We start from the raw sequence: 25,877 nt of genomic DNA, 5'->3' as shown, positions 1-25,877 counted from the left end.
GCTGACAACCTTGGCAGTTTTATTGCCAATGTTCCTAAACCAGCTCGTATTAGTTGCTGCTGCTGCTTATGCTACTTCGTATTCCATGCCTATGAGATACTCAAAACCAGTCAAATGTCTCCTGCTAAACAAGGCAGGACGTGCGCTGCTCTATATCCATGTACTTTTATTGTTGGCTGGGCAAGGGATTTTGCGGGAATGCGCTGCGCCACGTCCTGCGATTAGTGCTGATCGTGACTTCGTACTCCAGGCAGAAATTTAGCTATTATTTGCTGAAAGCTGCGGAAAATGGCTGAACAACACTCAAGTACGGAGACATTGTGATTAAGTATCATAGTCCAGTCTATCTTATCTTTTATTATTGGCAACTTTACTCTGCCCTGTGAATGTTCCAACCCGATTGACCATGAATCAGGACGGCATTAAAAACCCCAATGATGAGACTATGGAAAGCAGGCCAACAGCCAATTTGGAAACGATTCGCGAATTGCTGCAATCTCAAACGAGCGAAGCAGCAGACCTAAAACTTAATGAAGATGGCCGAGAGTTATTGTTTACGGGCGAATTGAAGGCGTCTTCCACAGACGCCTCAAAAATTACCGTATTACTTTTCGACCATGCCATACTATTCGCCAATATCAGCTGGAACCAAAGCAGCAACAAGATTGAAGTTTACCGCCGGCCTATCCCTCTTGAACTTCTATTTCTATCTAAGACGCAGCAGGAAGATACGCACACATCTCGCCTTAGACGATTCTCGTTTCTCAGGTTTATGAAGGCTAGCAGCGCGAATACCGTGAGCAAAGAGGCGTGGCCAATAACCTTTTGTCATTTGGGGAAAACAGGTTTTGAATTGACTCTGTATGCACCCGGTGAGGCAGATCAAGAGAAATTGATGGATATTATCGGCACCGCTCACGAGCGTCTGCGAGTTCATCCCGAAATCTCCAATCCCAGCATAATCTTCACCAATTTCTTCGGGGACTCTAGAAAGATTAACTGTGCTGTACCATTTGGTAAGATTGGGCTTTACGCCAACTTCTGAAATGAATCGATTAACAGCCGTTTGTAGACCATGGGCGGAAAATACTGTTTGGCACAGACAACGGCCTTTATCTCTCTAACCGTGAGAAACACGACGCGGTCCCCGAAAAAGTGCATGACGTTCAAAAGATTACTCAGATCGATATTTTGGAAGAGTATAATCTTCTACTGATATTGTCGAATAATATTTTACAATCTTATCCTCTAGTGAAACTGGATTTCAATGATTTCTCGATTGGACAAAATTCGAAGACACTTCAGAAAAAGTGTACCTTTTTTAAGGCTGGAGTTTGCATAGGAAAGTACATGGTAGCATGTGTCAAATCAGGCTCATTATCAACTACGATCAAGGTATTTGAAGCAAGTCATACGAAACCCAGTGGTGAATCCATGGATGGCGGCTACAATGACCTTGAGTTGTCCCGAGAGTTCTACATCCCCAAAGAAACATTTTCAGTGCACTTCTTGAAATCGAAAATTTGCGTCGCGAGCCGTCAAGGGTTCGAAGTTATCTCATTAGAAACACTTGAAACCCAAATGCTTCTTGACGAGGCAGATGCCTCCATCGAGTTCGCTCTCAAGAACGGCCCTAGGCCTATTCATATACAGCGAATAGACGAAGAATTCCTTCTTAATTACACCGAATTCTCGTTTTTCGTCGACCGCAACGGTAAGCGATCTCGACCGGAGTTACGATTAGACTGGAATGGATCACCCCAAAGCTTTGCTCTCAGCTATCCTTGGATTTTTGCATTCGAGCCGAAGTTCATTGAGCTGAGAAATCTTGAGACCGGGGCGATTCATGTCATGCCCTACAAAAATATCCGTATGCTTCACTGCAGCTCTCACGAGGTATGCAAAACTTCATTCTGACGATTGTTTCTTCTGATACTGATCATGCACTAACTTCTCTATTGATTATATTTGCACACGAGAATGGAATGAGTCAAGATGTTGTTAAATCCATTGGCCTTGAGAGATATGGGGTGGAGATGTAAAGTGAGACTATCATATAACAAATGAAGTTTTCGTAAAGTTGGGCTTGCGAGAGGGAAGAGGGAATATATTCTATGCCCGTGAAATGAGAAAGAAGCAGTGACCAAGAAGTGCTTTTAGAGCCAGATGATGAAATCCAAATATGCCTGACTATCCTCAAACGCCACAAGCAGTGCCCAAAATAACGAGACTAACCTGAAGGTAAAATTTACAAAACTTTGGAAGGCAAAGGGGATTCTTCAATGCAGCGACTTGGGTAAATTAGACAGAACCCCACGCGCTCCCGTTTATTATCTCACTCGTATTACATTTCGCCTCCGCCGCCATGCCTTCTCCCTTCTTTACTCGTAGAAAGTGAATAAAATCTTCCAATATGATGTTCGTTTTTCCCAAGCATCAAATATCATGAAGCAATTATTGTTCTGAGTGGCAATTCTGGCCGTGTGTATTGAAAGATGATCATAAGCACTAGAGCAACTGGATGGGAGTGATTGGTTCGAATTGCAGGGCGCTTTGAAGTGTGCGCATTCGACGCTTTGGTATTCTTCTCCCACTGCTCTTTCAGATTCACGCAGAGGTTCATACAACGACCAGGTCAGTTAAACGCTAGCGTATGCACGCCTTTGGGCACTGGTTTGTGAAAAGGTACCTTCAATGCAATCTCAATGGGCTGCACAAATATGTAGTAACTAATAACTAAGCTGTAATTAAAATGCAGGTTTAATTCGGTGCGCTTATTCGACATTGACCTAATGAAAAGTTCGGCGTGATGCGATAACGAGGCTTTTTGTCGTGCGCATACTTTACGTTGTTTCATGCTATGGCGGGCCAGCGCTTTAGGTTCTCGAGGTCATATTCGAGCGTAAAGTCACCAAACACGGTTTGCGGTATGGGACATCTCTTGAGCTATATGATCTCTATGCATATTGAATATCTCAGCATGGTCGAAATTTCTCCATTTCACAAATATAACGGTCAAGGCGATCGATAGATAAAAGCGAATATATCTCACCAAGCAGGCAGTCACATATAACCAGTCCTGGCAAACCTGGGTATCCAAGGATTCAATCTTAGATGGTTGTGTGGATTAGCACACCACTACCAGACAGGTACCTGTTATCGCAGGATTTTCTTCTTTGTGCAACTACATGTACATACCAACACGTATGTCTAAACCGAATGGGGTATTCCGAACGAGGTATTGTAAGTTTCTATATGCCTTGTTGAAATCTTCGTAGCGGTTTGGCACGACCGATGCCCCCCCATGCTCTTTATATAACGTCTCTTTGATCTCAGTAATCTTTATCCGTCGCTGGCAAGTATCATACCTATTCGCTGCCTCAATCGACGCTCCCTAATTGCTACTTCAGGCTTTGCCTTGGCTAGAGCGCTTCCAAATGAACCATGAACAATATCACCAACGTATTGACGTCGTCAAGTCGCTTCTCCAATTGAATGCCCCAGAGGTATAGGCTGATTCTTCTTGCTATGGGACATCATCTAACTCTGATTCAGGCAAAAAGTATTGATCCTTACTCTGGAATCACCCATCGCCAGAGCAATGAACATCAAATCCTTTCAGTCTGATAGAACCCAGCCGGGGACCGTTCCATTTCCAGCACATTCTACATCTCTCCTTGTCCGACTGTCGAATTCCGATCCAAGAACTGGCCTAAATAACAACAACCGCATTGAAAATGAAGTTGCGTTTATGACGCTAGCCCGACAAGCACTTGCGAAAACAAAGTACAGTGACATTATTCCACATAGATATGCTTGGGCTGGTACAACTAGTGGACAAAGGTTCACAATTCAACAATACATGCCTGGAACCATACCTGCAAAACGCTTTGACACATTATCTCTGGAAGATAAATCCATTGTGCTCGGGCAAATGGCCGATATTCTGGCCCTACTACATCAATTCGAGATCCCGAACACGATCGAAATGTTCGGAGGCCTGAAGTTTGACGAGCATGGAATAATAGTTAGTGGTCAAATGTCTTTATTAAAAGACAACCTTCTGCCACCTACATGGATTTTATTCGTTCCGTCTTTAAGATCAAGCTTCAGGAGGCCGATGAAAACCCGGTCATAGTGGGCTGGGAAGAAAATGGGCTACGGACAAAACTGGACAAGTTTATCGGTTACCAACTTGACGAGACTTTGAAAGACTATGTACAGGTCCGTAGAGTGCTTATTCATGGAGATTTTAGTAAGTACCTAGTCTTTTCTCATCGAGCCTTGAGCATTTTTAGGCCTTCTAGATTGACACTTCATAGCAACAAATAATATTCTGTTCGATGCAGGCACGCTTAAAGTAACTGCATTATTAGATTTCGACTTCTCTTACGTTTCAACGGCCGCAGAAGAATTTCTCGGGTTCTCCTTTGGTAATATATCAGGTGGCAAGCTTCCAGGGCCGTTTGGAACCGGAGCTGATCTCAGCCTTCGCAAAGCGATGCTCTCTAGCTTCACAACGCCGTTTCTCAATACAGACACTTCGGAAAATCACTGGGACGTGACAAAGGCTAGGGGCAGAGAACTTGTGCGAGCTGGTGCTACAAAGCCCGCCACTATACCTCATTTTGAAGATATCGCAGATATCTACTGGCTTCAGGACAAAATAAGTCCATTTGAACTTGATAGCCCCGTCATGAGGAGACGAAAAACAGCAGAACAGCTAAGGAGCATCCGAAACGAGATAGAAGAAATGATTGTTAGGTTTTTGGACCGCTTGAATACGTCTTCGGGTGGCGATTTTAGCAATTAGTCTTCTTTCAAGAAGAACTCTGGCATATTTACGTTGTATCTCATCTCGTAAACTGCGCGTTGCATGTTGAATGCTGGAGCTAACAACTGTTTGTAATTCCTTTGAGGAACAATGCAATGTACTTCATTCACTAGACCTATCTTTATAATTGCATACAAAAATACTATTCTGAAAAACATCGGGCCTGAGGCAGTCCCGATTGACCGCTAAATCCAAGCAATTCAATCATACAACTTCTTTAAGAATACCAGTCTTGATATCGTAAACATAACCCCTGGCATTGTCTCTTAGTTCCTGTCGAACGAACTTTTGTGCTCTCAAAAGACGCAAATCTTCCCGAACGCTTTCTTCTAGCGTAAAGCCCCATTAGATTCAGTATCCTCAGAGACGAGAGACGTGCAGGTAGTGATCACGGCTGTAATAAACATACCTATCACTGGAACCAAAAGTATCCCAACACAGTGAATCGACCTCTGCAATGAGGTTCGGATGTCTGGCTTTTAATTTTTCCTTGAGACCTTTGTCACTGTAATAAGTGAAGCCACAATCTAATATTCTCGTTAGAGATAGCACATCTTATCATATTTCTTTTCCCAATTTGTCATTCAATAATACCTGTATGGTGAATAACAATGATATTTTGCAACGCTCCTACTTGAGTTGCTTCCATAAACATGAGATCATTGAGATTTGGCTTGACGCGTCCGCCACAATTTCGAATAACAAAAGCATCTATGAACATAAAACGAGTTGGTAAATAGGCAACTAAAACTCAGTTCATACAATTGCGTACCTTCCGGTGAAATCTGGAGAAACTCTTGAATAGGAACACGGAGGTCAATGCAACAAACTATAATGAATCGTGTTAGTTATGGAGATAGAAGGCTCACTGGTCTCCATATAACATACAAATGATGATCGGAGATGGCTTGACGTCTGGAAGGTCGGGTCTAGGAATATGCGTCGCCGAGTACACTCTTGGTCTGGTCAGTATGGTCTAATATGTAAGTACTCCGGAGTAAATTTAATACCGGTTTCGCTCCAATACCTCATCCCAGGCTGTCATTTTAGCGTAGAAGAGATGAACTAGCAATTGGTGATGGTTACTTCTGTAGTAATAAAAGAGACCTAATAAAGCCAAGTCGCGATATGGAGTGTGTGTGTCAAAGTGATTAAGATACCATAATCTCACTATATACGCATTTTACAGTTATATACCTTTTTACCCCAAAAACTGTCCTTTGAGGCTCAAAAGGCCACTCCAAATGGGTATGTGGAATCGTTGCAGTGAAGTTTCTCATCGCATCGTTACAGAGCAGATACATCGTTTTCTTGTCCTCCGATTTGTAATGAGCAATTAACTTTGAGTACTGCGAATCTTAACCTTAATGCGGAATGTATGACCTCAAAACCAACCCTTCTAATGTGGAGTAGGGACACCTGAGCGATCTACTCCATCAGCATCATAGTTGGAGGCTGGCTTACTCCAACCATTATGTGGGGTCAACTTAGCAATTCTCTCCAAGACTACTCCATATTATCTTTGGAGTAGTTTGTGATAGTGCAACCTCCACTTGCATGAGAGGAGAACGCTGCTCAATTTCACGCTCCCAGACATTCGGGATATGTTTCGCAAGTCAACTCTGACTATATTATTATCAATACCTCGACTACGCGTGGACTAATTGGGGACACTGCTCGCTCACCCGGCCTATGCCTCACTTGTAAGCGGCGCTGACTGAATCCCGCTTTCCGCAAGCTCTCATTCATTGGAAAATCCTCCCAAGATATGGGAAAGAAGCGGGTTCTAGTGAGCTGGGGTGTTGACGTGGACGCCGTTGCTGGATTTTTGGGATCGTATGGAGGCGAAAACTCAACAAGCGACATCAGCCGAGGCAAGACCAGACTTGAACAACCCTTTCAAATCGAAAGACAAAAGTGCTAAAGTATTCTATGCAGGCATCTTCGCTGCCACTGTTGGAACTCAGCGTATGCTGAAGATGTTTGATAAATACAACATCAAAGCAACATGGTTCATTCCGGGTCACACTCTTGATTCGTTCCCAACGGAAATGGCGGCGGTGCGAGATGCTGGTCATGAAATTGGCCTGCACGGCTACTCGCATGAGAACCCAGCAGACATGACATTGGATCAACAACGAGTTATCCTCGACAAGACCTATAGACAGCTCACCGAATTTTGCGGCAAACCACCAAAGGGTAGCGTTGCGCCATGGTGGGAAGCCAGTGCCGAGGGAGCACAGCTTCTGTTGGATTACGGAATTGAATATGATCACAGCCTTAGCCATCATGACTGTCAGGCGTACTATCTTCGGACCGGAGATTCATGGACCAAAATCGACTATAGTAAACATCCAAACGAGTGGATGAAGCCGTTAGTCAATGGTAAAGAAACTGGGCTTGTGGAAATTCCCGCCAATTGGTATATTGACGACCTCCCACCCATGATGTTTATTAAAGCTGCACCCAACAGCCATGGATATGTAAATCCGCGAGACGTGGAGGATATTTGGAGAGACACCTTTGATTATTGCTACAGAGAGTACGACGAGTTTATTTTCCCAATTACTTGCCACCCTGACGTCTCGGGCCGACCACAGGTCATCTTGATGCACGAACGGTGAGTAACATAGACGCCCTTACCATATCGTTTTCATATATGTTCTGACGTTGCTTTGTAGACTTATCGAGCATTTCATGAAGCACGAAGGAGTGGAATTCGTGACGATGGGTTACATTTCTGACGATTTCAAGAGTCGAAACTCCCCGATGTCTGGCGCTGCAATGCCGGCCCCAGCAGGATCCATGCTACGACAGTCACCTATACAATAGTTCATCAAAATTCAACCGATACCCGATTTTTAGTATCTAGGTGTACAAAATATCGGGATTTGCAGCTATTATCGATGATAAAAAACTGGTGATAAGTCCGAATATTTATGTCTTGGGCTCGTAGTAGTTTAGCCAGTACTTAGCCTCTTATATCTCTTTCCTATTCAATTCAGTTTCCAATATTATTTCGCATGATGATTAGCCTGTATATTGATTAGCCTATTGAAACTAGAAGTCAGATGTTACTTTTCGTGATTAGGCTGTTACTTATTTGCTCTTTTCTCTGCTAGCCTAATAGAACAACCTTTGCCTGGATTGAAGACAGCTATTACAGCCGGGATATTATTTTGTATGTCAATTACTTTGTTTTCCCTATGATTACACAAGTCAATACTCTATATGTAGCCACGGATATCAATCCATTTATATATCCTCTAGAGGGGCCTCTAGCGAGTGCTTCATAACATGACTGGTGCAAGGCCAATTGATTTTGTGATCGATTTTGTTTCTTATTCATCCTTGTCTCGCCCCAACACGTGTAAACATGAAGGCCCCTCTCTTCATCGCCCTTGCCATCGCGGGCGCTGCTTCTGCGTTTAAGGCAACAACCACGGCAAGTATACGCGTTTCAAGGGCTGCTGAACTGCTGTTGACTGGAAATCCTAGCGCTATTACGACGGACAGGAGGGTGCTTGCGGATGTGGCTCGAGCTCTGGAGGCATGGCCTCCTGGCAGGTAAGCCTGGCCCCCTCTTCACCACGATGCTTCATCTTAACGTTTATTGTACACTGCCGCACTGTAGCTTGGTATTGGCAACGGAGTTTATACTGCTGCCGGCTCCCAGGCTTTCTTCGATACGGCCGGTGCTTCGTGGTGTGGTGCGGGGTGCGGCAAATGCTATCAATTGACCTCTACAGGAGAGGCACCTTGCTCGACGTGTGGTAAAGGTGGCGCTGCTGGCCAGAGCATCATCGTGATGGTCACAAACCTTTGTCCTAATAATGGAAACGCGCAGTGGTGTCCGACAGTCGGCGGTACAAACCAGTACGGTTACAGCTACCATTTCGACATTATGGCACAGAATGAAATCTTTGGAGACAACGTGGTTGTTGATTTCGAGCCTGTCGTCTGTCCAGGACAAGCTACTTCCGATTGGGAAACCTGTCTCTGTATAGATATGCAAGAGACAGATACCACGCCCGTTGGTCTAGGTGACCCTGGCTCTGGTTCGCCTCCTTCTAGCAGTTCGAGACCGCCGCCAGCGACATCATCAGCACCACCATCCGGCGGCGGGTCACAAGTTCTCTATGGACAATGTGGAGGGGTTGGCTGGACAGGTCCCACGACTTGCCAACCTCCAGCTACCTGCAAGGCCCAGAATCAATGGTACTCCCAGTGCCTGAATTAAGCAACCTTGAGACATACACGCCCATGTTTCAGGCCATGTATAACGAACCGGCTTATGGCAGTAGCTTTGTCTGTGATTAGTTAGGGCTTGAATTTCTTCGGTCATTCAGCCCGCAAGCTAGCCAATTGTCTCTCCGAAGAGAGATTCGATATCAATAAATCCCTCCTTGCATATCGGCATTTTTCTGGTTATCTGTATCATGGCTAGTGATCAATACACCGACACCACCTGATCTCCAGTTACTCCAACACCTCCATGCTCTCCATGCTCGCTCTCCAGCGGGGTTGGAGTAGTGCTATCAATCCCACAAATGGCTGATGCCAACGATCTAGGACATGATTAGGCGAAGGGAATTAAATGGGAATAACAAAACGGCATGCGGCCTCGGATAGGTTGAGCAGAGATTATTCGCCGCGGAAGTCTGTGGAGGCTCCTAGATCTTCATGCTTATCGGTCCACACTACCCCAGGTTCATGCTGGGTGGTCTAACTCGTAGATATCGTTCGTTACCTATGGTAAGTACAAGTACGATGGATGATCTATTTTATAAGAACCCAAGGACCAATGATGTTGCTGGGAGGATTCTCTTAATTTTCAATTGCTAAATTCTTTTTACACTAGTCGTTGAACACATTTGGTATAATTCACTCTTCTGGCTTTCAATTCCCGGATCCAAATCGCAGACCAGGACTCTTCAGCGTGAAGATCCTTTAATTCTACTGCGGTATTTCCCTTACGTTGGCCATGGCTAAGGCGCCCGAGACGAGCTATGGGGTTGACCGCATCGAAACAGCTCTTGGATACGAAGAAGAGGGCACCGATTTGTCGAAACAGGCCGATGAAAGCAATTTTGAAGTTTTTAGGAGAGAAGAAGGCGCTGTTGATTTTCGGACCGTAAGTTGGCTACACGCGTCAGTAATCTTCCTTAAATGTAAGAGTCACCATTTTCTCCTTCCTTCAAAGCCGCTTATGAAAAGTTTACTGAGAGTGCGTTTTCCAGACATATTTGCTACCGGGGTACTTTCGATTCCATCTTGCATGTTTGTCCTGGGCGCATTCCCTGGGGCAATCAACGTCGTCGGTTGGACGATGCTTAATACCTATTGCGCCATCATTCAAGGCAACTTTCGGAACTCTCATCCCCGCTGTCATTCAATCGCAGACATGGCGCAGCTAGTTGGCGGGCCTTTGCTCCGAGAGGCTGTGAGCATCTTGTTTCTGCTAGCTTACATCATTTGCGCAGCCTCTGGAATCTTGGGAGTGTCTGAGGGCCTTAATGCTCTTTCTGACCATGCAGTTTGTACACAGTGGTTTACTCTTGTGGCTACTGTAATCGTGGCGGCACTTGCGAGTGTCAGAAAATTTGAGAAGATGGCCTGGCTTGCCTGGTTGGGATTTGGCTCCGCCTTTGTTGCTGTTCTGATAGTGGTGTAAGTTCAAGACGTCGAATTGCGCCCGAACATTTCAGACTCGACGGAAGCTGATAACATCACACAGTATTGGTGTTACAAGGCTTGATCGCCCAGCAGCCGCTCCACAAACCGGCGACTTTGACTTGGGATTTCATGCAATTGGCCCCCCTACTTTTGTTGCGGGCGTCACGGCAGCAGCGACAATATTCTGCTCCAGCGCCGCGACATCTGCTTTCCTCCCAGTTATCTCTGAGATGCAGAAGCCGAAAGACTATCCAAAGGCTGTCTACCTCTCCATGACCATTGTCACCACTTCTTACCTTGCTTTCTCTCTTGTCATGTACCGGTGGTGTGGACAGTGGATTGCCTCCCCATCGCTCGGCAGTGCTGGGCCCGTCATCAAGAAGGTGGCTTACGGCGTAGGAATCATTGGGCTCTGTGTCAGCGCCTGCCTATATGTTCACATTGGTTCCAAATATCTCTTCGTACGTGTACTCAGAGATTCTCCTCATTTACAGCGCAACAGCGTCATCCACTGGGCTAGCTGGTTTTCGATTACTGCTGGCGTCTCAGCCGTCAGCTTTGTTGTTGCGTCAGGAATTCCCATATTCAATTACATACTCGCCCTTGCAGGGTGTTTATGTTTTGCGCCTTTGGCAATATCTTTACCAGCCTACCTGTGGTTACACGACCATCGCGATTGGAGAGTAGGAGGACATTGGAAGACGGCTGCTTGGACATGGAATGCTTTTCTCGTCCTCGTCGGCGCTTTCATGACGGTGGGAGCTACCTACGGTGTAATTCAAGAGATAATCAATGCGTATGCCGATGGAATAATTGGCTCTGCTTTTTCATGTGCTGATAATAGCAACTCTTCCTAAAAGAAGATATTTATCATTCGAGAAGTTGCTTCAGGCAATTGAACAGCTTTATTTGTTAATTTGTTCTTATTGGCCAAAATCTCAATAAGTAATAATGTGTTTATATCTTTGTTCCTGTATATCGTTCCTAGAAAGACTGCTGAATTTTATAAACATTGAGACCTAAATATTGGCAGAACTATTGTTTGATGCACATATAGGTACACTGCGTATAGACATTCCTGCTTGATTACAGCGGATACTTGATTATGTACGCCTCGACTTGCTTAAATTGCGTGCTCAAAGCCAGAGCCACTTTATTGGAAAACAGTTGAGTCTATTTGGTTGAATTGTTCCTTCCGCGAAGTATACATGATCTTTCAATAGTACCTGATATCAAATGGAAATTGCCGTATAGTCCAGTCGAGATCCCTATTGTGTCAAGGTCAGAGAAGTGCCCTTGGTACCAAGAGCTCTGCCAGCAACAAATCCTGGGCTGAATGGATAATCAATGTAGCCTTCTGGAAGAAGCGGAGTGCAGAAACTCGCGCGATCGTATTTGTTTAGCGGCTGGCCACCCTTTATTCTATAGGGAAGATCTGGGTTGGCGAGAAAATGCCGACCGAAAACAACGGCAACGTCGTAATCCCTATACTCTCCGTCGACGGCTTGACGCGCATTCTCTGGAGTATAACCACCGGCCACAAATATCGGCGATGTATTGCCCCAAATATCCAATAAGAATCTGATGCTATCCGTACATTCAACGTCCACGTTATTATTAACGCGCGACTCGATAATGTGCAGATATGCCAATTGATATCGCTTTAACTTCTCGGTAAGAAAAGAAAATTGCGGAATTGGGTCCGTCATCCTCATTCCTTGGAACTGACTGAACGGACTGATTCGAAATCCAACTTTTTCTGCGCCAATTGCTTCCACAATTGTAGACGTAACTTCGAGTGCAAATCTTGCCCTATTCCCATTGCTGCCCCCCCAACGGTCGTTTCTCTTGTTGCAATTGTCTTGAAGGAACTGATCAATAAGATATCCATTTGCACTATGAATCTCAATGCCATCAAATCCAGCCAGGATAGCATTTTTTGCCGCTTGCGTGAAATCAGAAATGCAAGATGCAATCTGCTCGTGGGTCATCTCCTGGGGAACATCGCAGTCTTCTTCCTCCGTCATTGGAGTTGCACTCGAGCTCAAGAGTTGGCGAGCTCCTCCATCTAAAGGATTCAAAACTGCGGCGCGGCCGGGTGCAATGAGCTGGCAGAAGATAGTGCATCTTCTATCGTGTACAGCATCAGTGATTATCTTCCAGCTCTCAATCTGGGCGTCCGTCCACAGCCCAGGGGCGTTGGGGAAGCCACTGTGAGCTTCGGATATCAGCGTTGCTTCTGTTATTATTAAAGTGCCGGGGACCGAAGCGCGCTGTGAATAATATTCCAAGGCTTGGGGCAATTGGACATGGTCGCCGTCCGCGCGAAACCGAGTAAGAGGCGCCATTATGATCCGATGATCAAGGATAGAATTCCCAACCCTCAGAGGCTCGAAAAGTTTTGATTCAGCCATGACAGCAGATTTGATTGAGAGAATTAGAAAGTAAAAGATTGTCTTTTATTTTGATATGAGTCTAGATGGAACATGCATGAAAAGGCGACCGCGTTGGTGCTTTATATCCCTTTCTTTATAATACGACATGCTTTAGGTGTCACAACATCTGCTCATCATCTCATTAGAGTATCAAAATATGATCATTAATAATACTCATTGATTTCAAATCACGATGTGTTTGTACAAGATTCTCTCAATTCGAGTGATATCTTCTACTTTACTAAGCTGAAGCCATCGACTAGGCTCCTTCTTGGGGTTTATTTGGGGTCGCACCTCTCCAACTGTTGGAGACTAGTGTGATTGGTTGTGGTAGGTCCAAAGACCTCCAGCGTATGAGGGACGGAGCAAATAAACGCGATATCGGTGCGACGCAAAAAGATAGGTAGATGTAGGTAATAAAGTTGTGCTATTTAACTCTATCTTGCTAGGTTCCCCTCCAACTTTGCACCGTGAATGCTTATAGGATTGCTGTATACGACGGCATTACGCACGTATTTGTGGTTTACCTCTAGCTTCGTTATCTCCGTGGGTACCTAGGTCGGGTTGCCCAAACGTAGAGCAAATATGTCGGTCATTTTCACAGCTGTTTCTCAGTAAGTTGAGCATATCTTACAAATGGTCGACCATCCCTAATCTGACTGGCACAAGGGACAATCCAGTTCGGAGACAAGATGTCCAGAAAGTCTTGGGTCAAATGGGTGTCTCTCTTGACCCGGAAGAAGAGAATGATTTCCACGCACTGCTTGCAGCTGTTCATGACTGTGCAGAGGAAATTCAACAACTACCAGACTACCAACCTGTTCCAGACAGAGGCCTGTATCCAAGAGAAGATATACATCGCCCATCTAAAGAAGAGCAGGTTTTCGGACAAGCCTGGGCAAACAAATTTCTTATACGAGGCACCACTAAAGCTGGGTTTCTAACCGGCAAAACTATCTGTCTCAAAGACATCGTTGCAGTCGCTGATGTCCCTCAGATATATGGAACTGATATTTTCCCACCATGGACACCCACCACAGATGCAACTGTTGTCACGAGAGTGCTTGATGCTGGCGCTAATGTGGTCGGGACAACTACTTGCGAAAATATGTGTCATTCAACATCCTCCTTCACAAGCGCCCAGGGGACAGTTCATAACCCGTTTGCTACTGGATATTCGGCCGGAGGAAGCACATCCGGAGGCGCTGCAATCGTCGGCGGTGGCCTTACAGATATTGCGATCGGCACCGACCAAGGTGGTAGCATCCGAATTCCTTCGACCTTTTGTGGATGTCAGTACTCAAACGCCGTCAATTCTGCTGATTTAGTTGTCTAATATGGAGTCGCAGGTGTTGGATTCAAGCCGACGCATGGATTAGTACCGTACACGGGCATTAGCAGTGGTGATGCAATTGATGATCACGCTGGTCCCATTGCTAAGAGCGTGCTTGATGCAGCACTTTGCCTTGACTCAATAAGCGGATATGACGGAATTGATGATCGATGCTTGGGTGCGCCGGCACACGGCTCAACGACCTATGCTGCGTCCATGCAAGCACAGCATGGCTTATTGGACGGTTTTAAGATCGGCATCCTTGTGGAAGGTTTCAGCCATCCTATCGTAGACCAGAGGGTTAGGCAGGTAGTCCTTGAGGCGGCCTACAAGTTTAAGAGTCTTGGTGCGACAGTTGATGAGGTGTCGATACCTGATCACTTACGCGGCCCAGGACTTTGGACGATTCAGCAGCGCATTGCGGGATCACAAAATCTTCTTGGACATCAACACGGGAGGAGAGGCTTGTATCTTACTGAGTTGGAGCAATGCCGGCTGCCCTGGACTACTGAGAGTTTCAGAAGGGGATTTGCAGCCACCAAGAATGTTATTATCAACGGGCTATATCTTGCCGACCGTTTTCCGGGTCTTTATGGCAAAGCTACTAACTTGGGACGACAGCTTCGAGATGCATACCAGAAAGTATTTGAGCAATATGATGTGCTTCTCATGCCCACGGCACCGATTGTAGCACCAAGACACGGGGAGAAGGGATCGCCGATAGAAGCTCTCAAACCCAGTATGGGTATCACCATAAATACTGCGGTATTCAATGTCACTGGTCACCCAGCCATGACTATTCCTGTTGGCTTCGCGCCATCGAATGAGGCGCCTCATATAAACCTGCCAGTGGGCATGCAGATTGTTGGTGGACTTTGGAAGGAAGACAAAATCCTTCGTGCTGGATACGCATGGGAGAAGGCGTTCGATTGGAAGAAAGAGGTTCTAAATTAGAGTAGGTGGTGCTATATTTACGTACTGTATCTTGCTAATAACGCGACTAAGACCATGGAAATACAGATATGGGCATTATGATAGGATATTGTACCGTTGACATCTTCACACTCTCTCGTGCGTCTCCAGCGAGAATACCTAGATAATAACATAACCACCATCAACGATCAACGCATGACCTTGAATAAAAGATGCTTGCCTTGAGCAAAGAAATAAGATTGCATCTGCCACTTCTTCCGGCTGCCCCATCCGCTTCATAGGTGCCATCTCAACGGCTGGCTGAAGGCGTTGCTTGACTTCGTCGCTATGAGTCGTCATTGGGGTCTGTATGACTCCAGGACATATGCAGTTAACTCGGATTCCATCTGCTGAATAGTCGATGGCATCACAACGAGTCATGCCAATGACAGCTGATTTAGAAGCGCAATACGCCGCTGGAATGATGAACCAATTCGTCAGCTTTGTAATGAAAAAAGAACAAAACAAGATTGAAGATAATAAGACACGGAAAAACTCACGTGCAGCGTGACGCCCCACGATACCAAGCTGACTTGCAACATTGACAATCGCTCCTCTGTAAGATGGCCGGTTTGATATAGATGCCGGTTTATACGGATTCTGCTCCACTATATGCATCGGATCTTGCTTGATCATGCGCTTCAGCTGTGCCCTCGAGCTCAGCCAGCAGCCTCTATAATTGACCTGATTAATCCGGTCAAAATCTTCAGTGGAGAGTTCGGTAGAACGAAGAGGGGGGCTAAGTATTCCGGCGCAGTTAACGGCATAGTCGATGCGGCCAAACTCCTGCAAGACACTGTCCATGAATGATTCAACAAAGTCCTCATCGGCAATATCACCGACCCTGGCGAAAAGACTAACCCCAGGATGCACACGATTAATGCTTTCCTGCGTTTCTCGAAGCCCAGCCTCGTTAATATCGGTAATACCTATCTTAGTACAGCCTGCTATTGCGAAAGCCTGGGCCGTTGCGGCCCCGATTCCTGGGGCGAGGATCGTCTTGTCAATTGCTATCCATTGCTTGACCATCAAAGGTGGGAGGGGCTTACCATGGCCACCAGCGCCTGTAATTACCGCCACCCCCGGAAATCGTCCAAGATCCATGGACACTGACAACAGGGTCGCCAAACGTACTCTTAGGCAATGGGCTGCTTAGGCTGAGAAGAAGATGAGATAGGCTGCGTAAAATGGGCTTTCAATCTATCTGTAACCCTTCCCCCCATTTATCATATAGGCAGATAGGCAAGCTGTACTTCTTATTTGAAAACGACAGTAAATTGCGAGTGCCGCACTGTGCATGTGCCGACCGTCTCCAACTTTAGTTGTAGATATCTCAAGTCGCCGCCTGAGGCTAGTAGAGTATGAGCCTAAGGCTCATTTGCCTCCGCCGCGGATCGGGTAGCTCCAAAGCGCAAGCCGGAGGACGAAGTTTCTTCTGGGGTTTTGCATTCCCGCAGTTGGAGAGTCGCTGAACCCCTCTCTATCCTTCTCCATGATTCTCCACAAAGCCTCCCACAATGCCATCTCCAGACTCCAGTCACAACTCCAACGAGAGTCGCCAAGTCCATGGTCATCGCCCACCTACAGCAAAGAGAAATCTCTGCGTATATTGCACTCGGAGTTTCAGGCGCGCCGAACACCTACAGCGCCATATTCGCACTCGTAAGGAATTTCATTCTCGTTACAATGTTGACTTCGCCGCCCTATATGCCCTCACAGCTGACTTGCTCCTTCAGACACCAAGGATAAGCCATACATCTGTCAGTGTGGCACCGCTTTCGCACGCCGTGACCTGCTCACTCGACATGAGAGGCTTTCTCATGGACAAACAAGCTCTCACCAAGTGATACAAAAATCTGTTGATTCTCAAGGCTCGACGGCTGATGCCGTTGCGCAATCACTTACAGAGGCACGAGATGTAGCAGGCGTTTCAGTATCGGATTGGACTATACGTAACTCTAATGAGGGTATTGGGTCCCAATGGCCCCAGCGGGAGCAGAGTGAGACAGTTTATCAGAACTTTTCCGATGACGCGCTGGGCACATTATCACGAACCACGAGGCCAGTTCATTCTGTATCCGATGGGGCGATAACTGATCAACAATATGGGCAGTCTATGCCTCGAAATGATGGGGATACGTCTTTAAGCCCAGGTAAGGGCCTTTATACACTCAAGCGACGTTAAGACTAATGATATTGTAAGAGGCGACGTTCGCTTTCTTCAATGATGATGGTGGTCATTTTCAGGAATTTGCTAGCTTCCTTGATGGCATAGGACTTCCGGCCGAGTGGACGCCGCCCAACTTCAACCATGAACTCAATACCAGTGGGGTTGACGATGAGAGCCATGACAAGAGAGAGCCAAATCATCTACGCTCGACGAATGACGAATCCTGTCCTGGCTCTCCGTTCGGCTCATGGCCACCTTCAGTACCACACGGCGACCACCCTTTGACCTCTATATCAGATACAGGTTAAACTCCCAGCAACCTGATAGCTACATTAGCAGCTTCCCCCCTTTCCCATCCTTGATTGAGTCCAATTTTGCTACATTATCAAAATCCGCGTGGCCGAGACTGACGTTTGTTGCTTCGCAGATCCTCATGATTCGAGCTTCAAGAGGTTTTCCTTGAGAGTAGACTCCGATATTTTAGCACGTTTCAATGCCTCCCTGGAAAAGTATCGTGACATTATCCCAGATTTCGTCATGCCGTCTAGGCATACTCTCACTAGATACATCACATCGTTCTTTGGAGGATTCCATTCTCATCTTCAGTTCCTTCATGCTCCAACCTTCCGACCGGGCAATTGCCCCATTGAACTTATTTTAGCCATGTGCGCTACAGGTGCTCAGTATTGTTTTGAGCATCGAAACTCAAGAAATCTCTTCCGCACTTCGAAAGCAATTGTATTGGCGCATCTATCCCAAAGGGAAATCGCGGTCGGCCAAAGGGCAGAATCAATCTTGTCACCTCTCAACTTGGGCAGTCGACTCATTCAGCATCCTGCTGGCCCTCATTTCTCCACTGTGATGTCTTCAAATTCGGAGCATCCGAATTCCACATCATACAAAGCAATGGATGCAATCCGCTGCTTATTGATCTTGATGGGCTATGCCACATGGGAAGATTCAGAGCTTCTACATGAAGCACTGAGTCTCCAGAGTTTGCTTGTTCATTGCCTTAGAGAGGCAGGACTAAGGGAAACCGTGGAAAATAATTCGACCTCTGCAAAATTATCGTGGACTGAGTGGTCAGAGCAAGAGTCTGTTAGAAGAACAAAGCTTGTCTCATTCACGTTCATCCATGTTCACAGCATCGCATATAACACCTACCCGTCACTACGAAGTAATGACATTTACCTTCGCTTGCCCTGCTCGACAAGAGAATGGAATGCTCAAACGGCCGCTCAGTGGCAAGCTGCACGGCGCGACGTAAAGGCAGAGCAGCTTCATTACCAAGATGCCTTGTCCCACCTTCTTACAAACTCAGGGAGCAACGCCCATATTAATCCTACGCCTGCACCGCTTGGAAACTACATACTTCTTCATGGGCTCCTTCAAAGAATACATCTGATACGAGAGCTTTCTCTCTCTGCACTGGATTACTCGGCGGCTTTGCCAGATGAGGAATTGAACAAGATCGAGTAAGTATGAATGGGGAAATTTCACCAGTTGATACTATCCCTTCCAAGGTCACGCGTGTAATAGTTTACTTATGCCATGTACAGACGGGCGCTTCGATCATGGACTCTGGTCTGGAAACAAGCACCGGAATCCAGCCTTGATCCATCAAACGAGAATGGACCAATTCCGTTTACATCCAGTGCCCTCCTTGGCCTTGCCTATATTCGTGCATGCATGAATTTAGGTCCTCACCGAGCACTCGAGACCCGAAACCCAATGCTAATTGCTGCTGGTATCTCAAAGGCCCCATCCCCATCGCGTGGTCGTTTCTTGATCCCGGCCTTAATATACTCTACACATGCGCTCAGCATCCCCGTTCGGCTTGGAATTGACAGCGTTGCACGTAGTCAAGCATTTTTCTGGAGTGTCCGCCATTGTCTATCCAGTCTCGAATGTGCGGTCTTTTTGAGTAAATGGTTATTTTCATTATCCCAGCCACATAATACTCAATCATTGACGGGTAAGCTACCCCTTCCTCGCACTGAAGTAGCATGTTGACTAAGAGCGTTGTGGAAAAGAAAATGAAAACCGCATTCTCCGCTGGGTCAACGCCATTGTACAAGAAGCAATATCTTACTTGGACATTGACCAGGCGGATATCGGTATAGATATTGACATCTCGCGGCCACATACACTTGGCCTGGCAGTCTCAAAGCTTTGGGCACGCCTCTTTATGCACAATGTGCAATGGCCATTTATCAATATCATTGGCCAGGGTTTGCAGAAATACGCAGAGACACTACAGGCCGGGTAAATAGATCCAGGCTTTTACGTGTCAATAGCGGGACAGACCTGAACAGCAGCCCGAGTACGACAGCGATCACCATTAGCCTAATTCATAACCATAGTGAATAAAGCATCGCAGCGATTTCCAATCCCTTTTTCTTCTTCCGGTATAACTGAGACAAAACAATTGGGCACGAATTATACAATCCCAGGCTGCTCCTGGGGATTGGGAGGGGAACATCGATATTGACAGATGCCCAAGGTAAGCTTAAATCACACATGCCGCAAGATATGCAGATGCTGGCTTGTATTACAATCCAATTTACAACGAATCTACTGCGTCGATGGCATCGAGTTCTATCGCAATCCCGGCAACTGTTTCATTAGCGAACATCCGGATGTGCCGCTGTAAGGGCGTAGTTGGAGGAAAAAAGTACGGAGTACACGAGAAGATGCAATGAACTGCTGGCGGCCACGCAAAGTACGGATCGTATGTCCGTTATAGGCAAAGTAGAGCGAATGGCACTTGGACAGAAAATCTCGTTCACCCGAAATCGAATATGCTGAATAAGGGAAGATCTAGATCAGGGCTGTCAAATTCGGGCATAGCTTCCGCATCAGGGCATGTTCCGTGCCTGGCAGCTCAATCGAATTTCTCAGCTCAAGAGTCACAAATCTGGGCTGATATCATAATACATGGCCGGGCGAATAGCGTGGTGGTCTCTGGATTAAAGTTTCTGGGAACATTTGTGATTGGCTAACGAGCTGAGATCTGCTGGAACCAGGAAATCAAAACATCAGCAAATTACTTTTCTAGGTTAGCATGCTGCTTTGTAATTATCCAAGACAGAATAAAGAAGGCCGAGGAGTTGCGCTTGATAATAATTACACAGTAATCTTCCTTTGTAAGACACACTGGAGTTTCCGTTTTATGTATACCAGAATCATTCTGTTACAGGCCACTATGGCAAGCATCGAACTATTTAGTATCGAGACTCTCCAGTCTATTTTATTGGGTGTTGCTCAAGAATTCAATTCAACCAGTGTTTGGGATAAAACACGGGAAACACAGAAAGCGAAGCAAGTTCTTAATATAAACATCATCCCACAGTTACATATCTACGGAATCCTTTCAACTCTCATTGGTTCTCCTATCTGGCTTGCCAGCAGCTGCAGGCTCTTTCGTTATTGGCCCAATCACTTTTGCCGCGTCTCATTCCCAATTTGGTAACTAAGATGCGAGACATCATCAGAGAAGCGCCCATCGGTCAGCTTCTTCGCCTGATTATGCGAAACAGAATTCTTCAATACCCGGAAGAGGAAGAGGGCTTTAAGCTACCTAGTGAATATATCGCCCAGCTGAATTCAAGCGAGAAACATAATGGGTATCGAAATTTGGACGGAGTACTGTCTGAATCTAGCGAAGGGATAGACTCTGAAAACTCCAGATCAGTTGGTCATGAGGGCGATGATGTAGAGCATCTCGGACGAACAAGAACGACCACCAGTGTTCATACCACCCCATACAGTAATGAGCGACTGGAGGCTGAAAGAGAACTCGCACTGCAACGTACCAAGTCTATTGTGATCAGTCCTCAGAAGACTGCAGATGGCATTGTTCTTGTCGATTGGTATACCACAGATGACCCAGCCAATCCTCAGAATTGGTCAACACTCAAACGCTACTTCGTCCTGTTTGTTCTCTGCTTTTACACATGGACCGTGTACTGCGCTGGGCCCATTTATGCTACCGCTGAAGAGGGAATACAGCATGCGTTTCATGTTAGTCCTGTCGCTTCTAGCCTCGGTCTTGGTCTCCACATCCTCGCCTATGGCATAGGCGACCTCCTTTTCTCGCCTTTATCTGAAATCCCCAGCATCGGACGGAATCATATTTACTACTTGACGTATATTGTTTACTGGGTTTTATCATTCCCAGAAGCGGTTGTTGATAGCTTTGGTGGGCTTTTGGCCCTGCGATTTTGGCTTGGCTTTTTCGGCAGCCCAGCCCTGGCCAATGGCGGTGCCACGGTCGGAGACATGTTCTCTCTCATGTACATTCCCTTTGGCCTTTCTTGGTGGGTATTCTCTGCGTGGGCTGGCCCTACAATTGGACCAGTGATTGGAGGTTTCGCAGCACAAGCCAAAGGTTGGAGATGGCCTATGTGGGAAATTGTGTGGATGTCTTCTCTTGCCCTTGTTTTCCTGCTGCTTTTCATGCCCGAGACCTCGGCGCCCACCATTTTGTTGAGACGTGCACGCCGACTCCGCAAGCTGACCGGCGATTCGAGACTTTAGTCGCAGAGTGAGATTGATCAGCGCCATATGAGCACATCTGCCGTCCTCTTTAACGCATTGGTCAAGCCTATGGAGATTATGATGAAAGATCCATCCATTTTCTTCGTCAAGCTTTACACAGGTTACTTCTACGGCGTCTTCTATACATTCTTTGAGGTCTTTCCTCTCGTCTTTCCAGTGATGTATGGATTCAATCTTGGGCAAAGTGGCCTTACATTCTTGTCTTGTCTTGTCGGCGTCATTATCGGGCTTGCCGCCTATTTTGCGTACCTGCAGTTCTATATGGTTCCCGATAACATCAATCGTGGCTTCAGAGAACAGGAACACCGACTTGTTCCTGCCATCATTGGATCATTTTTGTTGCCAATCGGCCTCTTCATCTTCGCGTGGACAGCCGATCCTAGCATTCGTTAGGTGGTGCCTCTTATTGGAGTGGGTATTTTCTGCTTTGGACACTTCTGGACGATGCAATCTCTATTCATCTATATCCCGCTGTCTTACCCTCAATATGCCGCTTCTCTCTTCGCTAGCAACAGTATTTGGAGGTCTGGCATTGCTGGCGGTGCTGTCATCTTTGCAAGGCCTCTCTTTATCAACTTGGGCGTTGATAAGGGTGTGACGATTCTCGCTGGACTTAGTGTGATGGGAATCTTCGGTACAACTGCCATTTATATCTTCGGCAAGAGGCTCCGTGCCAGATCCAAGTTTGCTCAAAGCTAGAACAGATAGGCTAAAGTCAGTTCTCGGCTGCTTCATGCCTAAGACAAACCCCCCCCCCCCCCCCCCAAAAAAAAAAAAAAAAAAAGGCCTCCTCGAAAGACAAGGTGGTCTACATAATACAGAATATTACAAACCGAAAGGAGACTTATGGGATATTCTTAGGATTGGGCTTTGATAATTTTTTCGAATGATGGATGAAAATAATTTAGACTGAAAATAGATTGCTAAATGTTGTTGTGTGGCATATAAATGCTCAATATTAGGCACTGTGGTGCGGTGTGGTGTGCGCACGCTTGTGCCTAAAAGTTCTCATTCCAAGTTGTCGATTACTGAGTGTCGGAACATGTTCCGAATTACACCTGATAAAGGTGGACTGTCGGAACAACACGTAATTGGTTATCGCCTTCTACCAGGTAATGTTAGCACTTGCGCATTTCCTGTGCTCTGCAACTTGCCAATATCATCCGTCCGTTTCGATATACACCCATTTCTCCCCATCTTCTTCATGTCATCAGATGTCATGACCAAGGAGTTCATTCATTTGCACCGGTTATACAGCATTAAATTCGTATTCGATTATATCCTATCGGCCTCGGCTAGGGACGCATCTAATGCCTATGGACACATATTCAGAATCTCCCGGCCCAGACGTGCCATCCAAGAAAAAGCTCAAGATAGGGAATGGCAATGCATGCGAATTGTGTCGCTCTAGGAAAGTGAAATGCGACGGAACGCGCCCAGGTAAGTCTTGTCTTCCTGATGTCTACCTGGTCCGACGTGTGTGTAGATACCGACCTCGGCTTAGCTTGTAGCAATTGCAAGAAAAAAAAGAAATGAGTGCATTTATAAACCTGTCTCTAGTGTCTTACACCAAGAGCCTATGCAGTCAATTCCCGAAATTGGATACAGCGGTAGTCCTGGTACATTTGCCGGAGAGGTAAAAGCCGCCATTGATGCCAAGTATGGGGGAATTTCTGGTGGATCATCCATTGCGATGCCATGTCAGATGCTCCTTTATTTGAATTGCGCTTACTTGGTCGACGACCGGGTGATGGGCATGCGGATAAGGTCCTACCACCGCGCCGACAGGCAGACCATCTCCTGAGTATATTCTGGCGGTGTATACACCCTGTGGACTACTACTTTGTTGATGAGAAGCGATTTTGTCGGTCATATGAAATGCTATTTGAGGCAAGAGATTTGGAGATAGATGAGCGCGTTTTTATTGCCACATTGAATATCGTCTTTGCTTTCGCCATCCAGGTTCAGGAATCCATCACAGCTTCGGAGAGGAACGAGGTGGCGAGCACCTATTTTGAGAGAGCCTGGAACTTACTACGCCCTGAATCCGTTCTATGGGAGCCGCCGTCGTTAGAGGTTCTGGAATGTCTCTTACTAATGAGCCGATATCTTCAGTGTACGAGCAATTCACATCAAGCATGGATGGCAGTTGGATCGGCAATACAAATTTGCCCAGAGCCTTGGTATGCATCTCTCTAAAGCTTCGGAGGCTGGCACATCGAGTGACCAGGGTCATTGGCAGCAGCACCTATGGAACTGCCAAATATTTGCCGACATGTAGTTAAACCCCATCTGGCTTAATCTTATCTCGTCTCTTTCTAATTCGGGCGTCCAAGGTCAGTCTCGTGGGTGCAGGGTCGTACGGCGATGACGTCCTTAGTTAGCCAACGTACCGCTAGCAGGAATCCTCCTTTTCGTGATGATTTGATACAAACATTGGAACTGTATGAAATTGTTCATCATAGTACTATGGCACAAACTCCTGTTAGTGGTGGCCTAGCTGAACGATTCGGCCTACACGGGTCTTATCAAAAGAAGGAATCATACTGTAACTCTGTCCTACAAGATGAAGCTTGCTTGAACCAATGGGAGAAAGTCAGGCTGAAAAGGGGTTTATCTGAAGAATGCGATGACAATTAAACGAAAATGAAGAGGATTGGCCTCCAACTTCGGTAAGCTTTACATGAACACTATTCGTCTGCCGCATTCTCTTCACATAGCTCATGCCTTTCGACACCGCTAGGCTATTGCATGCTCGAATCCTCTTGTTCAGACCAATGGTTGCTCGGTGCTGCTTCATACAGGATAACGCGCCTGTCGCTGCCGATGTTCAGTTTGAATCATCTTACAAGGGCCATATGATACAATACGGCGCCTTTCAATGTACTTCGAACGCCCAAAAAATGATAGCATTACTTGACAAAAGTTGCAACGCCAATGAATCTGCCTACAGTATACCCTGATGGTCTCAAATTTTCTACCTTCATATGGCGGGAACCATTCTACTTGCAGCGATGCAATCTACGAGTCTTTTCACAGAGGCAGTATCAGACAGCTGGCAACAAACTCTCTCAGTTTTCAAGAAGCATGAGCACCTTAGTCTCTATATACTGGAGTGTGCAGCACTGTTCCAATCCTTGGCGAGAAAAGCTTCGCATATGCGCCATCCTCCAGAGCATACTGGTTTTATGCAGGAGCTATCGGACACGCAATTCCATGATACATTTATAGAATTCGGCTTCCACAACGATAACTTTCTCTTTGATGAGCCGGATGAAACTTGGTTTCAATTCGTTTCCTACCAACTAATTTCTGTTTTCAGTTAATAAACTTACCATAGAATTGTTGTTAAATGATCTTGAGTGCATCTGCGATGACGGCAGGGTAATGTTTGGCGTTTAGCAGGGAGTGGAACGCCTTGAAACCTAGTAAAGAGATAGATACGTCGCAATTGATGAAGTTTAGAGGGCCGCAGATATGGGATTTTATTTTTTTCCAGAAGCTGCAATGAATAGCAGATGAACAAGCGGGTGCTTGGCACATGCTGATCCATCATCAGCGAACGGGCTCATGCTTGCACTTAATGAGTTATGATGTGGGCCTAACTCATGATAGGACTGCATGGCCTAGAGTAGATGCGTGAGGAACGTCTCAGATATGACCAAGCAAACTGTAAAGCAGTAATTTTTCCTTGAGAGCGTAAAGCAGGTACGAGCCCGAATTCCCTGCTGTTCCTACGTAGACAGGGAGACGCTGATGAGCGTGCAGAGAGAATAGCCAATCAAAAGAGCTTCCGGTAATCGACATAGTAATAATCGGGATGCTTCCGAGCTTCAAAAGTAATATTGAGTCAAGATACTGAAGCCCCGGGATCACCGGGGGGGGGGGGGGGGGGGG

At 46.2% G+C, this 25,877-nt stretch overlaps 9 protein-coding genes across 9 annotated transcripts; 8 read left to right on the top strand and 1 right to left on the bottom strand.

Moving 5' to 3' along the window:
* Window positions 1-406: 406 nt before the first annotated feature.
* Triagg1_5578 (uncharacterized protein) lies at window positions 407-1,917 on the top strand (the record flags this gene model as incomplete). The annotated part of the gene is made up of 2 exons (XM_062900108.1): window positions 407-1,016; window positions 1,073-1,917. 2 exons carry the CDS (start codon window positions 407-409, stop codon window positions 1,915-1,917), a joined length of 1,455 nt encoding a protein of 484 aa, XP_062755378.1.
* Window positions 1,918-3,862: 1,945 nt separating this feature from the next.
* Window positions 3,863-4,813, top strand: Triagg1_5577 (uncharacterized protein; the record flags this gene model as incomplete). Its single annotated transcript, XM_062900106.1, has 3 exons — window positions 3,863-4,027; window positions 4,102-4,255; window positions 4,323-4,813. 3 exons carry the CDS (start codon window positions 3,863-3,865, stop codon window positions 4,811-4,813), a joined length of 810 nt encoding a protein of 269 aa, XP_062755377.1.
* Window positions 4,814-6,672: 1,859 nt separating this feature from the next.
* On the top strand, window positions 6,673-7,666 carry Triagg1_5576 (CAZyme family CE4; the record flags this gene model as incomplete). The annotated part of the gene is made up of 2 exons (XM_062900105.1): window positions 6,673-7,454; window positions 7,516-7,666. The coding sequence occupies 2 exons, from the start codon at window positions 6,673-6,675 to the stop codon at window positions 7,664-7,666; spliced, it is 933 nt and encodes a 310-aa protein (XP_062755376.1).
* Window positions 7,667-8,210: 544 nt separating this feature from the next.
* Window positions 8,211-9,074, top strand: Triagg1_5575 (uncharacterized protein; the record flags this gene model as incomplete). Its single annotated transcript, XM_062900104.1, has 3 exons — window positions 8,211-8,401; window positions 8,469-8,472; window positions 8,511-9,074. 3 exons carry the CDS (start codon window positions 8,211-8,213, stop codon window positions 9,072-9,074), a joined length of 759 nt encoding a protein of 252 aa, XP_062755375.1.
* Window positions 9,075-9,818: 744 nt separating this feature from the next.
* On the top strand, window positions 9,819-11,197 carry Triagg1_5574 (uncharacterized protein; the record flags this gene model as incomplete). The annotated part of the gene is made up of 4 exons (XM_062900103.1): window positions 9,819-9,968; window positions 10,383-10,504; window positions 10,572-10,971; window positions 11,120-11,197. 4 exons carry the CDS (start codon window positions 9,819-9,821, stop codon window positions 11,195-11,197), a joined length of 750 nt encoding a protein of 249 aa, XP_062755374.1.
* A 581-nt stretch (window positions 11,198-11,778) lies between these two features.
* Window positions 11,779-12,858, bottom strand: Triagg1_5573 (uncharacterized protein; the record flags this gene model as incomplete). Its single annotated transcript, XM_062900102.1, has 1 exon — window positions 11,779-12,858. One exon carries the CDS (start codon window positions 12,856-12,858, stop codon window positions 11,779-11,781), a length of 1,080 nt encoding a protein of 359 aa, XP_062755373.1.
* A 672-nt stretch (window positions 12,859-13,530) lies between these two features.
* On the top strand, window positions 13,531-15,232 carry Triagg1_5572 (uncharacterized protein; the record flags this gene model as incomplete). Its single annotated transcript, XM_062900101.1, has 3 exons — window positions 13,531-13,559; window positions 13,615-14,237; window positions 14,295-15,232. 3 exons carry the CDS (start codon window positions 13,531-13,533, stop codon window positions 15,230-15,232), a joined length of 1,590 nt encoding a protein of 529 aa, XP_062755372.1.
* Window positions 15,233-20,897: 5,665 nt separating this feature from the next.
* Window positions 20,898-21,959, top strand: Triagg1_5571 (uncharacterized protein; the record flags this gene model as incomplete). Its single annotated transcript, XM_062900100.1, has 1 exon — window positions 20,898-21,959. The coding sequence occupies one exon, from the start codon at window positions 20,898-20,900 to the stop codon at window positions 21,957-21,959; it is 1,062 nt and encodes a 353-aa protein (XP_062755371.1).
* A 27-nt stretch (window positions 21,960-21,986) lies between these two features.
* On the top strand, window positions 21,987-22,373 carry Triagg1_5570 (uncharacterized protein; the record flags this gene model as incomplete). Its single annotated transcript, XM_062900099.1, has 1 exon — window positions 21,987-22,373. One exon carries the CDS (start codon window positions 21,987-21,989, stop codon window positions 22,371-22,373), a length of 387 nt encoding a protein of 128 aa, XP_062755370.1.
* Between the last annotated feature and the right edge of the window lie 3,504 nt (window positions 22,374-25,877).

This window comes from Trichoderma aggressivum (assembly GCF_033847375.1).
Source record: "Trichoderma aggressivum f. europaeum strain CBS 100526 chromosome Unknown scaffold_020, whole genome shotgun sequence".
NCBI lineage: Eukaryota > Fungi > Ascomycota > Sordariomycetes > Hypocreales > Hypocreaceae > Trichoderma > Trichoderma aggressivum.
Note: the sequence above shows the minus strand (reverse complement) of the source record. Positions and strands in the feature narration are given on the sequence as shown.